General features: G+C 39.8%; 1 protein-coding gene across 1 annotated transcript in view; it reads left to right on the top strand.

Moving 5' to 3' along the window:
- The window catches only part of vwa8 (von Willebrand factor A domain containing 8), a 476,539-nt gene that overhangs the window by 238,030 nt on the left and 222,180 nt on the right, over positions 1–16,329 (top strand). The window contains exon 20 of the mRNA XM_059967797.1: positions 9,644–9,715. Coding sequence (XP_059823780.1) covers positions 9,644–9,715 — 72 coding nt within the window. The remainder of the gene's footprint in view (positions 1–9,643; positions 9,716–16,329) is intronic.

Genomic DNA, 16,329 nt, shown 5'->3' with positions numbered 1-16,329 from the left:
CTCAATTACTGAAGTCTTTTGGCCACCATTCGATCCCCTCCGAACTCCTCGACTCGCAGCTTAGGACCATCCAAAGTGGTCAACCAAGCACATCTAGCTTCATCTCCTCTCCTCGGGGTACCTCCTGGCCTTGGACCCCCGCTTGGGGTCCGTTCCTCGCCCAGCTTACAGCATCGCATCCTCCCTCTCTCAAACCCTCACACCAATCTCCCCAAAAGCCCGCCAACAATAGCTTACAGACTCGGAAGAAAGAACAACATTAATCCCAATTGGTTTACAAAGGAATACAATTCTCGTTATCAGTAAATTTTAACCCGAACAAGCTTCCAGCACTCTCTCGCAACAAAGGAGCATTCCTGCTTTTAACAAAACAAAGAAGCCATTTTGATTACATACACAGTAACAAAGAAAAAAGAAGAAACCCCCTTTACAATGATAAAAGGCATGGATAGAGTGGACAGCCAGTGCCTTTATCTCAGGTTGGAAATAGCTAAAAGTAGCTGAAAATAGCATAATTTTAAGGTGATTGGAATAAAATATGGGGAAATTTCAGAGGTAAGTTTTTAAAGAAAGGGAGCAGGGAATGCAGTATGGGTGGTGGTAGGGGCAGATACATTAGGGAGATTTAACAGAATCTTGGGTAGGCATATGAATGAAAGAAAAATGGAGGGAGGAGGTAGATTGTTCTTGGAGTAAGTTAAAACATCGGCACAAAATAGGGGGTGAAGGGCCTGTACGGTTCTTTGTTCTTTGAGTTCAGTGATAAGTGACAATACAATGCATATGGTGAATTGCAAAAGTTTGAATTCTGCTTTGATGGTCATGTGTTGTAAATTAATTTGTCAACTTAATATTTTATAACCTCAGCTGTATTAAGTTATAAATTATTTATTTACTATATTTACTATATATACTATATTTACTTACTTCAGTCCTAATTATGGGGCTTGGGTTGATTTTAAAGTAACTTAAGATTAGTAGGAGAAAACAAAAATCTTCAACAAGTGAAAAGGTGCTCAGAAGACATGGAACCAAAGTGTGATAGAACCATTACATTGTAGGAGGTTAAACCTAAATATATGATGGTGTGATCCAAAAGAATAGAACAGAAGAAAAGTAAGCCAAAAAGTGGATAGGATTGAGTCACAAAGGAAGAGGTTAAAAGAAAATAGACCTCTTCACCTCTGACAACCATATCTAGACTTTATCCTCATGTGATCATGGGAAGAAGCTCACCTACATGACCAAACATTGGAGTATTAGAATGGTAATGGAATAGACATGGGAACTGCATATGTTATAATGGGTTGGATTGTCCAATTCAGCAGTTGTCAAACATTAACAATACAAAGGTAGGTGGAGGACAGGTAAGGTAATAAGTGGGCAATGGAATAAAGGCTAGGAAAGTGTGGGGTTGTGCGTTTTTGTAGGAAGAATAAAGGTATAGTCTATTTTCTAAATGGCAAACGAAAGCAAAAATTGGGCATACAAGATGACTTGAGAGTTCTATTTCAAGCTTCTTTTGAGGTTAACAAAGTTGAGTCAATTGTAATGAAGGCAAGTACATCATTTTGAGAGGAGCAGAACATAAAAGCAAAGATATACTTAGATGCTTTATAAGGGGTTGATCAGACTGCATATGGAACATTTTGAGCACTGTATCGAAGGAGAGGTGCTGGCTTGTAGAGGGTCCAGAGGTCAACAAGGATCATTCCAAGATTAAAAGGCCCATTGTATGAGAAGCATTTGATGTCTCTGGCCACAAGAGATTCTGCAGAATCTGCTGGAAATCTTGAGCAATGTACACAGAATGCTGGAGGAACTGGTCAAGCAGCATCTACGGAGAAGAATAAGCAGTTGATGTTTAGGCCAAGACCCTTCATCAGGACTGGAAAGGAAGGGGAAATCTACAATAATAGGGTGAGCAAGGGTCAGGAGTAGATGCTGGCAAGTAATAGCTGAAACTAGGTGAGGGGAATCATGGGTGGATGAAGGAGGGGGATGAAATGGCGAGGCGGTGGTGGGCTGAAGGAGGAGGATTCTCGTAGGTGAATGGACCATGTTAAAAAGGGAAAGAGGAAGGGCACCAGACAGAGGTGGTGGGCATATAAGGAAGAGATGCGGTAAGAGAAGAAACAGAATGAAGAATGAGAAAAGAGAGAAGGCAGAGGAGGGAGACATTACAGAAAGTTAGAAAAATCAATGTTCATGCCATCAAACTACCTAGACAGAATATGAGGTGTTGTTCTTTCAACTGAGAATGGCCTCATCGTGACAATTGAGAAGGCTATGGGCCAACATGTTGGATTGGGAGTGGGAACTAGAATTAAAATGAGTGGCCACTAGGAAAATCCGATCTATGATAGAGCAGGCTGCATTGGGAGCATTGAATACAATAGATGGCCCTAAGAGATATGCAGTTGAGGTGTTGCTTCACTTGGAAGGATTGTTTTGGTCCTTGAATAGTATTGAGGGAGGAGATGTAGGGGTAGATGTAGCACTTGTCCAACTTGCAGGGATAAGTGCAAGAGAGTAAGGGGGAAGAAGCCAGATTAAGAAGGTGGGGCAGGGGGAGGAGTACAAGTTAACACATCATGGGTGAGACCAGGTGAGGAGAAAGAAGAGTTCAGAAGGATAAGAGGATGTCATTGAAACCTATTGGATGCTAAAATCCCTGGATAGAGTGGAGATGGAGAGGATGTCTCCATTTGTAGGAGAATGGATGTCCCTTTAAAACTTATATGAGCAGGAATCTCTTCAGCCAAAGGTGATTATCAAAAGGTGGTGAAGGCCGCAATTGGGCGCATTTAAAGCAGAGGTTGATTGGTTCTTAATTGATAAAGAGGTTAAGGTTATGGAGAGAAGGTAGGAAAATGGGGTTGAAAAGCAGAGGCATGAATGTGTCAAATAGCCTACTTATACTATGTCTCATGTTCCTATTTGAGCATTGGATGTGGCTTCAGCCCTTACTGCTAATAATCTGGGCTTACACTCTAAACTCATTGGTGAACCCTGAGTGGCACTGACCTTCTTTGCACACGCAGGATCCCACAAGGCTGTCCTTCCTGTGTGACAGCGATGTTGGTCAAAAGCGCAATCCCATCTATTCCAGCAACTACTCCTGATGCTGGGCCTACTAGTTCTGAGGGTAATTTACATCTAAACAGTAGATGACAAAGCAAACCCATAAAGAAAGATTAGCTTTATTTGTCACATGTATATTGAAACATCTAAACATACAGTGAACTGCGTTATTTGCATCTATGACCAACATAGTCTGAGAATGTGCTGTGGGCAGCCCACATTGTCACCACGACACCAATCAATATTGCTGTCTTCCGCTTACTAACCTGTGTACCTTTGGAATGTGGGAGATAACTGGGGAGATCAGTGAAGAAACCCACGTGGTCATGGGGAGAACATACAAGTTCCTTAGACAACGACAGGAATTGAATCTTATTTGCTAGTGCCGTAAAGCATCACGCTAGCCGCTGTGATACCGTGTAGGTATAGCAGAAGAGTTAGCTCGTAACTTTTCTCCATACTTTGGGTTTTGGCATGTATTGCTCACCGTAATTTCCTTTAAGAAAGATGGTAAGCCTCCTTTAATTACTGTAATCCAATATTTCCACATGCAGTTGGATAGAAGCACAAAGATGATGAAACAGAAATATCTTTCCAGGTCAAAATGACTTATGACTTTAAGAATGCCCTTTCAGGTGAAGAGTACTGTCGAACTCCACTGGAGTTCAACACTGCTGGTTACAGTGGTACTTTTTGTCGTATGACACCACATTTGCTGCTGTTGTCTTTCTTGATGAATGGAGTTGTAAATTAACGAGGTGCTGTCAGGGTGGTGACTAAAGTGTGTTTTGAAGATGTTGCAGAAGGCAGTCATTGGTGAAGAAACTTCATGTAAATTGGTAAATTAGTGTTTTGTTGTCATGTACTGAGTTACAATGAAAAACAGTGCATTGTGGTAGTACAAGGGAAAACAGAGGATGCAGAATAAAATGATAGAGAAAAATTCAGTGCAGGTAAACAATAAGGATCAAGGCCATGATGAAGCAGATAGTGAGTTCAAGAGTCTATCTCATCACTATTCTTATAACAATGGGATAGAAGTTGTCCTTAAGTCAAGTGGTACATACTTTCAGGTTTCTGTATCTTCTGCCAAAGGGAGAGTGGAGAAGGCAAAATGTCCGGGGTGGGAAGGGTCCTTGATTATATTGGCTGCTTTGCCAAGGCAGCAAGAAGTGTAGGTGTAGTGTGTGCAGAAGAGGGTAGTTGCTGTGCTACAAGGCTGAACTATGTCCACAACTTTCTGCAGTTTCTTGCATTCACAGTTACAGTAACAAGCTGTGATACATCTGGATACATGCCTTCTGTGATGCATCCATGAAGATAGATGTGTAATAAAGCTGCAGATGCTGGAAATGCAAGGAGCACACAAAACAGGTCAGTCAGAATCTATGAAAAAGAGAACAGTCGACATTTCAGGCCAAGATGCTTCAGCAGTCCTCCTCTTTGCCTTATAGATGAGGAAGAGATTTCAGAAGTTGAGTCTTTTAACTTTGGATAGCTAGCCTTTGACCTGCTTTGTAGCCTTGTTATTTATATGGCTGGTACAATTAAGTTTCTAATCACTGATGATATTCATAATGTTGATAGGTTGATGATAGAATTCAGTGAAGACAATGTTATTGACTGTCAAAGGTAAGTGACACTTCTGTATGCTAATGTTAATCGCTACTTACCAATTCATCTCTGTATATTGTCTAGATCAGTCTGCGTACGAACATAGTCATTGCATTTATTCAAAATAGGGATTGATAAATTGTTGGAAGTCAAGGAAATCAGGGAATTTTGGGGACAGTTCTGATGAAGTGTCTTGGCTTGAAATGTTGATTCTTTTCCATGGATGCAGGGTGACCTGCTGAATTCCTTCAGCATTTTCTGTGTGTTGACATGGGAATAGTGCAGGAAAATGGTGCTGAGAAATGAGCCATGGATAGTGGAATAGACTTAAGGGCCAAGTAGCCAATGCTACTAGTTTTGTTTATGTTTTTCTATAATCACACCAATTTTACATTATGACTAAAATACCCAGTGGTTTAGTATATCCCTCCAATTTTCAAACTTTCTAGCATTTTAGAATAATTACTGACTGGTTGACGAGTATATTCGCCCTGTTTCCATACAAAGTCTGCAGACATCGATAGTAATTAGCAATTTCCATGAACACTTGCACTATTAGTGACATCAAATCTTAAAAGTATTATAATGCTTCAGACAATTGGTTAACCAATATTAACACATGATATTAAAATGCACAGATACAGTCCGTGATGGAGGGGCTTTGTCATGAGTTAAAAGAAGCTGAACTGCAAAGATCACTTCTTGGGATCTGAAACCCTGATGGTCTTCTGATCTATTTCCAGCCTTATTTCTTACAAATTAGCAGACTAATTAGAGAGAATGAGTTCACAGGAATAACGTAAGAAGAATTATATTATAAATATTATTTCTGCTTTTTGCACATTTTTTAACCTATTCAATATATGAATACTGTAATTTATTCCACTTCTAGCAATTATTTTTACTTACCAGTGGGTCTTGTGTGCTTTTGATGGCATTCATTACAATACTATGAGAGGTATGGTTACCATAGAGTGAATTTTGTGTACTCTTCCAACATGAGCAAAATTGACTTTTGAACATCTGTGAAAACGGAACCTATTCTTTACCCAGGGACAGCCTGTATACAACAGAGGCTTTCAAGTCAGCCTTTTCCTGTTACCTCCCTCCCTCCCTTAAATAGTTTGCTCCTCTCCAGTCTGTAGGAGTTGTTCCAGAATTACATTTTGAATGATGAGGAACAATGCATTCACTAATTCTATTGTCATCTCAGGTCCTTGGGATTTATTGCCTTTCAGTTTGACCAACTCCTCTCACGCTGTAGGTTTACTAATTTCTCTTGGGGCCTTAATCTGCCTAGACCCTGATTCAGCAAAACTTCTGACAGATTTGTCATACTTGTCATTCCTTCTTCCCTATTAAACATCTTCCTTTCCCTGTTTGTGTTTGAACTACTTTTCCTTTTTACATACCTATAGAAGCTCTTGCAGTTTATTTTTTATGTTCTCCACTGTTAACTTTACTGTCTATTCTAACTTTACTTTTTTAAATCATTTCTCGGTCCTTTGCTCAGTTCTGAAACCCTGGGTTGTGGTTTCTGGCCAGTTTATAAGACTTAATTTCAATATGTCATTATTTTTTTACAGTGAAGTATGGGAAACCACTTTCCAACTAGTGTTTCAGTACCTTGATGATATTTTTATTTTGAAATATCTATTTAAATGCTACTATTGCTGGGTCACCTTTGTGTATTTTAATGCAGTTTCCCAGTCAATCACAGCCAACTTCATAGCTTTCTTTGTTTGGATTTATGACCTAGTTTTCTCTGAAAGGTCTATCATATTATGATCAATTTTCCCTTAATTCCTTTTTAGAACAAGATGATTAACTATTCGCTTTCATGCACAATTCTAATATTTTATCTTGATAGTCTGCATACTGATATAAAAACATGTACAAAACATTATATAACTCCTTAATCCTGCAACTACAAATTTGACTTCTCTTCCATACATGTGAATAGTCTGCCATGGTTTTACACACATCTCTTGGTCTATATTGAATTCAACTGCTTAATTTGGTTCTTGTCAATTTGATAAAGTGGTACTTTGTCAAATTAATTGGAACCATTGATTGTTGATGAAGATAGTTGGTAATTAAGGAGCTGCTTTTCACTGAAGAAATTGGACGACTCCTTGTGTAATAGAAAAAATCCTTTTATCGCCTTAAATCTTTCCAAAAATTGTGACTAAGTCAGTGATTATATAATGCTTTATTTAATCAATACAGGTATTTCATTGATTAATTATATGGGGCTTAAATTAGTCTGGCATTTTCTAGGCACCTCTGATCCACTAAAATTCAGGGAATTAATTCCAGGCTGCACATGTGGCCCCTGACCTAATGTACACTTTGTAATATTTTTATCACTTTATCATTATCAACTCTCAGCAGCTGTCATCTTGCTCAAGCCTTTTGAGTTCGTAGCACTATGAACACATGTCATAGTCACTAATGTGTGGTGTGAAACGCTATCAATATAACTTCAACAATCCTCTACATTTTATACCGTTAACCATTTTATTGTCACCCAATTCTAAACGTTGCGATCCCCCTGGGTTTCAATGTCCTTGTGATTCTATTTCTGGGACCGACAGTGTCATGTAAAAGTGTTCTGCATCTCCGAAAGGGTTCTACCACTGAACCTACCTTTACCTCCCTCTTCTACTCCTCTTTCTGCAAGGATCACCTGGTCCTGCTGAATGATGAATTTTTTCTCCAGTGCAGACTTTCTGGCAGAGGCTAGCAGGTTTTCTTTATCCAAGATCTCTCTGTATTTAGCAGCATTCATCTTCCCTTCAATCCTGACCAGATTTCCAATTCCTACTGCTGAAAAGCATCCCCATTGCATGATTCTTCCTCCACCTTACTTTGCAGTAGGGATGGTGTTACCTGGCTGATGTGCAGTATTAGATTTGTGCCACACACACTGCTTAATGCTTAGGCCAAAACATTCCACTTTAGTTTCATCTGACCACCAGATCTTCAACATCTTTGCAGTATTTTCTAGCTGATGCTTTGCAAAGTCTTTACAGACAAGGATGTAAGTATATGGTTTTATTTTGGCCAGGACTTTTTCCTTGCTACTCTGCCGTAAATAACAATGTTCTTGTGTAAGGCCTTAGAGACTGTGGAGTTATGAACTTCATCTCTAGTTGCAGCCACTGACTTTTTGCAGCTCACTCAGAGTGACTGTTAGCTTCACAGTAGCTTCTCTTACAAGGGCCAAGGATGGTGACTAAGTTTTGAGGGGGGGACCTGACATAGGTACTGTGATGACTAAGTTTTGAGGGGGGGGACCTGACATAGGCATTGTGGCTACGGTTTCATATTTTTTTCCACTTTTTCATGATGGGCAGCACTGAGTTCTGAGATATGTCCAGTGCCTTTGAGATGGTCTTGTGCCCTTCCCTAGATTTGTGTTTCTCTATTATCATTTCCGTTACTTGTCTTGAATGCTCTTTTGTTTTCATTTTGGCTTTGTCTGTTGAAAATCTTCCATACTGTTGGACCATACAGAGAGAGGGGGTATTCTTATGAATGCATTGAAAACCGATGATGCTCCAGTTCTCTCAGTTCACAAATTGGATGAGATAGTAAGGTATTACCTGTACTGTATATTGCACCTGAGGAACGTTAGCTTCGTAATTACAAAATTCTCAACATCACAAGTTTTGTTTTTAATTTTTAGTAAATTGTTGACAAGTTTTAGAATTTTTCTTTTGATTTGATATGCATTGCGTTTTGAAGATTAGCACAAAAATCCTACTTCAATATATTTTAAATTTAGAAAATGAGGCAGTAAAATGTGAATATAGTTGTGGGGCTGAATATATTCTCAAGGCAGTTTAGCTGTTTCACCCTTATGTACTCCTGGAGCTTCAGAGTTCCTGGATTGTTGAAGGTTGAGAATTACACCTAAACAGCCTCTATACCTAACTTTGTGAGTCTGTTTCCCATGTGCACCAGTTCTGCTCTACAGCAGGAGGACTCACCAGCAAACTTTTATACAGTCAGCCCTTTTCATTTCCTGCCTAAGCTTCTCCAATCAGCCATTAGCTATGGCAGTGCTTTTAAAGCATTGGGAAAATAGAGATTGATTTTATTCCTTAAGAAGATCTCTTTCAGATTTCTTTTCAAATTGGAGAAATATAACATTATCCTCCCCTGCTGAAGAGCATTGCCAGTGACCTAAGGAATGGCATGGAAGATTTATTGACAATATGCATATAATAATGTGTATATTTATTCCACTTCAAAGTGCTAAAGGGAAGTAGTATTTTTATTTGAGAAAGAAAATGTTTTCATGCTGGTTTCCACAGATCCAAAGCCACAAATAAAGATCTTGTATGTTTAAATGTGTTCTTATTTAAATTTGTCTTTGAACCCTTAATGTGAAGGGCCCTTAGCTGCAGTGTTTAGTACAACAAGATGCTGGGGGATCTCATCAGATCAGGCAACATCTGTGGTGGAAAATGGACAATTGCCATTTTAGGACACTTCATGGAAATGGACAGTTTAGGTTTCGGGTTGAGCTCTCAGGTTGAGGTCTTTCATCTGGATCAATTGAGCCAAAATGTTGACTGTCAGTTTCCTTCACTTCCCTCCACTGATGCTGACTGACATGCTGAATTCCTCCAGCATCTTGTTTGTTGCTCACATTCCAGCATTTGCAGTGTTTCTGTTCAGCAGAATGTTGTGTTGAACAGAACTTAGGAATTATGAATTAGCATTATGATATTTAGCTCTTTCACTTACTGAGATAATGGGTGATTTGTATCTTAATTATTTTCACTTGCCAAAGATCTATACAGCTTAATACCTATGGTGCAGTGCTGAATTTGATCTCAGCAGGCAAGCTAGAAGGTGATATTATTGTTCTCTCTCTGTTGTAGCCCTATTATTTCTTGTATTAAAAAATCTTTGTTCTTTGCTTTCTGTTTAGCACATGCAGGTGATGGAGGATTTACTCAAGGACTTCTTGCTTGGAGAACATCTTCTTTTGGTTGGGAATCAGGTGAAAGAGTCTATTTCATTGTTAATGTATATTCTCTCCACACTAAAATAAAACTTTGTTAAGACTGTGACTTTCTAAATGCAGAGGAGCTACAATTTCAGATTTCCATAACTAAGTCTTCAAAGTATGCTGTTCATAATTACTTGCCTATTTATTTCTTTTTGTGATTACAGTAATTACTTGCACTATACAGTTGCCACAAAACAACAAATAACACATCATTTAAGTCAGTGATAAGAAATTTGATGCTGGTTCATAGGCAGTGTGGGACCAGACTACTTGGGTCTGTTCTAGTGAAAACCACATGTTTCTGTTCTCACACCCCATATCCTTCAATAGGAGAAACATTAATTTACTTTCCAATATTAATTTACTTTCAAATAAAAGAAATGTACTCTCTGTCCACATTGGTTTATCATATCCCTGGAGGAACAAAGAATCGAACCTGCCCTTTAATTCCTTGAACACACAACGCGTGTTAGGTGACAGGCCAGATGTAGAGTGTAGTTCTCACATGTACAAGAGCATGCTTCCACAGCCTTCAATTACCCGGTCTTTCAGAAATTTACCTACGCCCTCTTTAAATTCCTCCAATGATTTCAAGAATTCCAGATTCACACCACTTGTGAGAAGAAGTTCCTACATACAGTATCTCAGTTTTAAATGACATTTCTTTGCACATTCTCTTATTGGTCACCTAGACACCAGTGTTAATTTACAGTAGCCAGTACTGAACCATTGGGATGTGGGAGGAATTAAGAGCATTGGTAGGTTGTGCAAACACTATACAGACAATGAAAAGGCCAGGATTCAACCAGATTACTAGAGCTGTGTGTTAGCAGCATTGGCTGCTGTACTAGTGCAGCTCTGTAACTAGATGTAGATTAAAGCTATCTCAAATTTAATAAATGTTGGTCTCCTACATAATCTGACCCAGTGATAGCCAATTTGAGCCTGAGGTTGTAACTTTTTTTCCCATAGCTGACTCAACATGAGCAAGTGGGCTTTGTATCTGGACTGACTGAGACCTAGCATCCATGTCCAAGAAAGCCCTCCTCAATCAGGTTATGTCCTGTATCCACACCTTCACTCTGTCCATACATAACCAATTGACTGTGTCACAAAGGCTAACTTAGAGCCGATGCTTGATAAAGATCCCTATCCACTCCTTAGTTCATTATCACACTTTGCCACTGATGCCAGGTCAGGCATGAAATTGATGTCTGAAGATTACTCTCCCACCTCAGAACAAGTCCTGCATAGACTCCCTGGGTGAAGTCACAGAGGCCTTAGAGCACTTTGGCCCACTGATTTTTGCATTGACCGTCAAACACTCATTTACACTAATCTCATTTTTATTCTGCAACCAACCCCAATGAATATAACCATGTTCCTGACTCATCTTGGGTCATCTTGTTCTGTTTGCATTAATAGAATATGTTTTCCTTATCTCCAATGTTGTGCTAGCTGGACCTAATTCTCCAATAGCCACTTGGAAACTTGCATGCAGAGTAATAATTTGAACAGGGAGGACATGCAGTAAATACTGGCTAATTATTTCAAACTTCAAAATTGAAAGTAAATTTATTATTGAAGTACATATATGTCACCATATACAACCTGAAATTTATTTTTGCAGGCATTTACAATAAATACATGAAACACACTAGAATCAATGAAAGACTGCCCCCCAACATGATGGACAGACAGTTATAAAAGATAACAAACTGCAAATACGAAAAGAAACAAAAGGAAGTAATAATAAGTAACTAAAGTGAGTCCATAGGTTGTGGGAACAGAGTGATGGGGCAAGAGAAGTTGAGTGAAGTTATTCCCTCTGGATCAAGAACCTGAAGAGTAATAACTGTTCCTGAACCAGCTGATGTGTGCCCTAAGGCTCCTGTACCACCTTCCTGGTGGTATCAATGAGAAGTGAGCAGGACCTGGATGGTGGGGGTCTATGATGATGGATGCTGATTTCCTGCAGCAGCACTCTGTGTAGATGTGCATAATGGTGGGTAGGGCAGTACCCATGATAGAATGGATAGTATCAGGACTTTCTGTAAGTTTTTTCATTCAATGGCACTGGTACTTCCATGTCAGGTTGTACTCTCCACCACATATCTGTGAAGTTTGTCAAAGTTTTAGATGACATGTTGACTCTTCACAAACTTCTAAGAAAGTAGAAGCACTGCCATGTTTTCTTCATAATGCTTCTTATGTTCTGGACCCAGGACAGATTCTCTGAAGTAATATCAATGAGGAATTTAAAGTTGTTGACTCTGTCCACTTCTGATCCTCTGATGAGGACTGGCTCACTGACCCCTGGTTTCGTCGTCCTGAAGTCAATAATCAGCTCCTGGTCTTGCTGGCATCGAGTTGCTATTGCACCACTCATTCAGATTTTCAATCTCCCTCCTATATGCCGATTTGTCACCTCCCTTGATTCAGCCAATGATTCAGCAAACTTAACTATGCCATTGGAACTCCGAATAGACTCAAAGTCATCAGTATAAAGCAAGTAGAGTAGGGGGCTAAGCACAGTCTTGTGGTGCACCTGTGCAGTTGGAAATTGGAGGAGATGTTGGTTCCAATCTGAGCTGACTGGGGTCTGCAAGTGATGAAATCAAGGATTTAGTTGCATAAGAAAAAAATCCTCAGGGTGAAAATGCCGAAATCCAGTCTTGTGTCTCAGTCATTTATCAGTCATCAGTCATTTATTCTAGTTATGTAAGATAGATGTTGGTGAGGAGAGCCCCTTTACAATAAGTACAAGAAACACACTAGAATCCCAGTCTTATTTTGAATAGTAAATTCAGACCTTTTCCTTGCTATTTTCATTTCCTCTCATTTATTGGCACTGCACAAAAATGCCAATAAATCTAGAATATTTTACTCTCAATGTGCTTGTGATGTCATACTGCAACATGTGAACTTGATGGTATCCAAGTTGGGCCATCTTAGCTGATCTCAGTGAGACCCAGTGAATGTTTTGCTCTACCTTTTCTCCCACTCTCTTTCTACTGTTGGCTAATTTGTACCCCTCAGTGCATAAATCATGAGCAACAAATAGCATCTTCTTCTGGAGAGCAAAATAAAAACAACTCTAGATGCTAGAAATCTGAAAAGAAATCAGGTAATGTTGGAAGAGCTCATCAGGTCAAGCAACATCTGTGAAAAGAGAAAAAGAAGAGTTAATATTTTGGGTTCTGACAGAAGATCTTGGAGGTGAATTATTGTTTCTCTTTCTATAGACACTCACTCTATTTTCCAGCATTTTCTGAGTTTATATATCTTCTACTTGAGCCTGCTTGCATGAATTATGAATGGCCTTGAAATCAGGAAAAATCAAGGAAATAAATATAGCATATAATATCAGTGAATTCATCTGGCAAATGAATCTTTACCCACTTACAGTGGAAGTGATTGGGTGTCGCTAAAAACTTTAGTATGCTGGCCTGCTGATCGGTAGCCCAGCCATTCAGCCGTAATCAGGATCTTTTGCTGGAAAGAGAAAATTTAGGTACTGATAAGTGGAGTGCATAAATGAGGACATGATTGATGTTCATGAAGGATGTGGCTGGATTGGAAATTTATGTAATTTAGCCTTCAGTGGTTTGAACTTCTTAACATACAAGCAGTTTGTACAGTATCAAGCAATTGATCACTTTACTCAATACTTAAGAATCAACTTAGATCCCACATTGAAATGTTATTATATTTGTAATGTAGTTCATGAATCATTTGGCAATAGTTATTGTTGTAGAATCAAGAATTCATAATGCAGAAGGATTCTGATACCTGATCTTCAACAAAAGCAAATGACTGAAAATCAATTTCCTTTGTTTCCACTAAATTCTTTCATATCCTTTTAGAAATACCTACTGATTTTTTTTAAAAATTGTGACCGTGTCTGTTCCTGAACATTCACTAGTTGAAGAACATCAGAATGATGATGTTTAGGCTTCAGCCAGTGAAAGCAAAGAAAAGCAAAGCTCCAGGTTTCATTTTTTCCCCTTCTCTTCTTTATATCTGGAGAACAGTAGAGATGCCAGGAAGTGGAAAGGCAGGGAGACTTCTGGTATTCTTGACGACTACCACTGCGAGAAGTACATACAGCTGAAGTTTCTAACAATCCACACTAAGGAGTTGGAGCTGGAACTGGATGAATCCCGCATCATTCGGGAGGCTGAAGGGGTGAAAGATACGACATAATAGAGAGATAATTACAGCCAAGGTGCAGGGCACAGGAAACTGTGTGACAGTCAGGAAGGCGAAAGGGGTTAATGAGTCAGTACAATATACCCCTATGGCCATTCCCCTCAAAACAAGTATATCACAGTTGTGGGGGGGGGGGGGGGGGTGTTGACCTAACACAGAAAAGTCACAGTGGTCAGGTCTGTGGCACTGAGACTGCCTCTGTGACATGGAAGGATGGAAGGGAAGTAGGGAGAAAAGGCATGCTATGGTGACAGGGAATCTGGGGAATAGACTAGAGGTTCTGCAGGTGAGAACAAAATTTTCAGATGGTATGTTGCCTCCCAGGTACCAGGCTTCAGGATATCTCAGATCAAGTCCTCTTAAGTGGGAGGATGAACAGCCAGAGGTCATGGTCCATCTAGGTACCAGTGATATAGGTAGGATTAGTGAGGGGGTTCTGCATAGGAAGTTAGGTGCTAATTTAAAGGGCAGGACCTCCAGGGTTGCACGTGCTAGTGAGACCAGAACTAGGAAAATTATAGGAGTTTAATACGTGGCTAAGGAATTTGTGTAGGAGGGAGGGCATAAGATTTTTGGATCATTGGGCTCTCTTCCAGGGAACAAGGGATTTGTACAGAAGGGGCAGTTTGCACCTGAACTCGAAGGGGACTAATATCCTAGTGGGAAGTTTTTTAATGTTGCACAGTGGGTTTAAATTAGAGTTACAGGGGGATGGGAACCAACGTGCCAGAAGAGTTAGTGAAGAGGTCGTGGAGGCAGATATTGGTCAGACGTCAGACAAAGTCAAGAATCAAAAGGTTGAGCATGTGTGACTAGTGCCCTGAGCTGCATATATTTCAATGCATGAAGTATTGTAGGAAAGGCAAATGAGCTCAGGGCATGGATCAATACCTAAAATAATGACATTGTAGTCATTAGTGAGACTTGATTGCAGAGGAGCAAGACTGGCAGCTCGACAATCCGGTGTTCTATGGTTTAGCATGTGATAGAGTGGGAAAGATTAAAGAAGGACGGGTAGTGTTACTAGTCAGGGAAAATCTCCCAGCTATACTCCATCAGAACAGACTGGAGAAGTTGACTAGTGAGTTGTTATGGGTGGAATTGAGAAATAACAAAGGTATCACCACATTAATGGAGCTATATTACAGACCACCCAACAGTCCTAGGGACCTAGAGGAGCAAATTTGTAAAGAGATCACAGACTGTTGCAAGAAACATGAGGTTGTTATAGTAGGTGATTTTAACTTCAACATATTGTCTGGGAATCAATGGACTAATTAAGAATGGTCAGTACATCTTTGTGTGTGGTAGGTCATGTTTAAGCCATCTTATAGGGTTCTTTGAGGAACTTACCAGAAAAGTTGATGGCAGTGGATGTTGTCTACATGGACATTAACAAGGCATTTAACTAGGTTCTGCATGGGAGGCTGGTCAAGAAGGTTCAGTCGCTTGGCATTCAGGATGAGGAAGAAAATTGGATTAGACATTGGCTTTGTGGGAGAAGCCAGAGAGCCAGAGTGGATGGTTGCCTCTCTGACTGTAGGCCTGTGACTAGTGGTGTGCCATAGGGATTGAAGCTGGGTCCTTTGTTGTTTGTCATCTATGTCAGTGATCTGGATGATAATGTGGGAAAATGGCCCAGCAAATTGCAGATGACACCAAGATTTAGGAGTATGGTGAACAGTGAGGAAGGCTATCATTGCTTGCAGAGGGATCTGCATCAGCTGGAAAAACAGGCTGAGAAAAGACGGATGGAATTTAGTGCAGACAAGTGCGAGGTTTTGCACTTCAGTAGGACCAAGCAGGGTAGACTTTACACAGTGAACGGTAGAGCACTGAGGATTGTGGTAGAACAAGGGGATCTAGGAAAACAAATACATAATTCGTTGAAAGTGGCGTCATAATAGATAGGGTCATAAAGAAAGTTATTGGCATTTGTAAATCAAGGTAATGAGTAGAGGAAATTGGATGTTATGTTGAAGTTGTATAAGATGTTGGTAAGGCCTAATTTGGAGTATTGTGTGCATTTTTGGTCACCTACCTACAGGAAAGATGTAAGCAAGATTGAAAGAGTGCAGAGAAAATTTACAAGGCTGGAGGACCTGAGTTATAAGGAATAGGTTAGGACTGTATCCTTAGAATGTAAGAAATTGAGTGGTGAGTTGATGGAGGGGGTGCATAAATTATGTGGGGTATAGATAGGGTAAATACAAGCAGGCTTTTTCCATTGAGGTTGGGAGGGGTACAACCAGAGCTCATAGCTTAAGGGTGAATGGTGAAAAGTTCAAGGGGAGTGTGAGAGAAAACTTCTTCACTCAGAGGTTCATGAGAACGTGGAATGAGCTGCCAGCACAAGTGGTCCATGCAAGCTCAATTTCAGCATGTAAGAGAAG

Source organism: Hypanus sabinus, chromosome 4 (assembly GCF_030144855.1).
Source record: "Hypanus sabinus isolate sHypSab1 chromosome 4, sHypSab1.hap1, whole genome shotgun sequence".
Lineage (NCBI taxonomy): Eukaryota > Metazoa > Chordata > Chondrichthyes > Myliobatiformes > Dasyatidae > Hypanus > Hypanus sabinus.
Note: the sequence above shows the minus strand (reverse complement) of the source record. Positions and strands in the feature narration are given on the sequence as shown.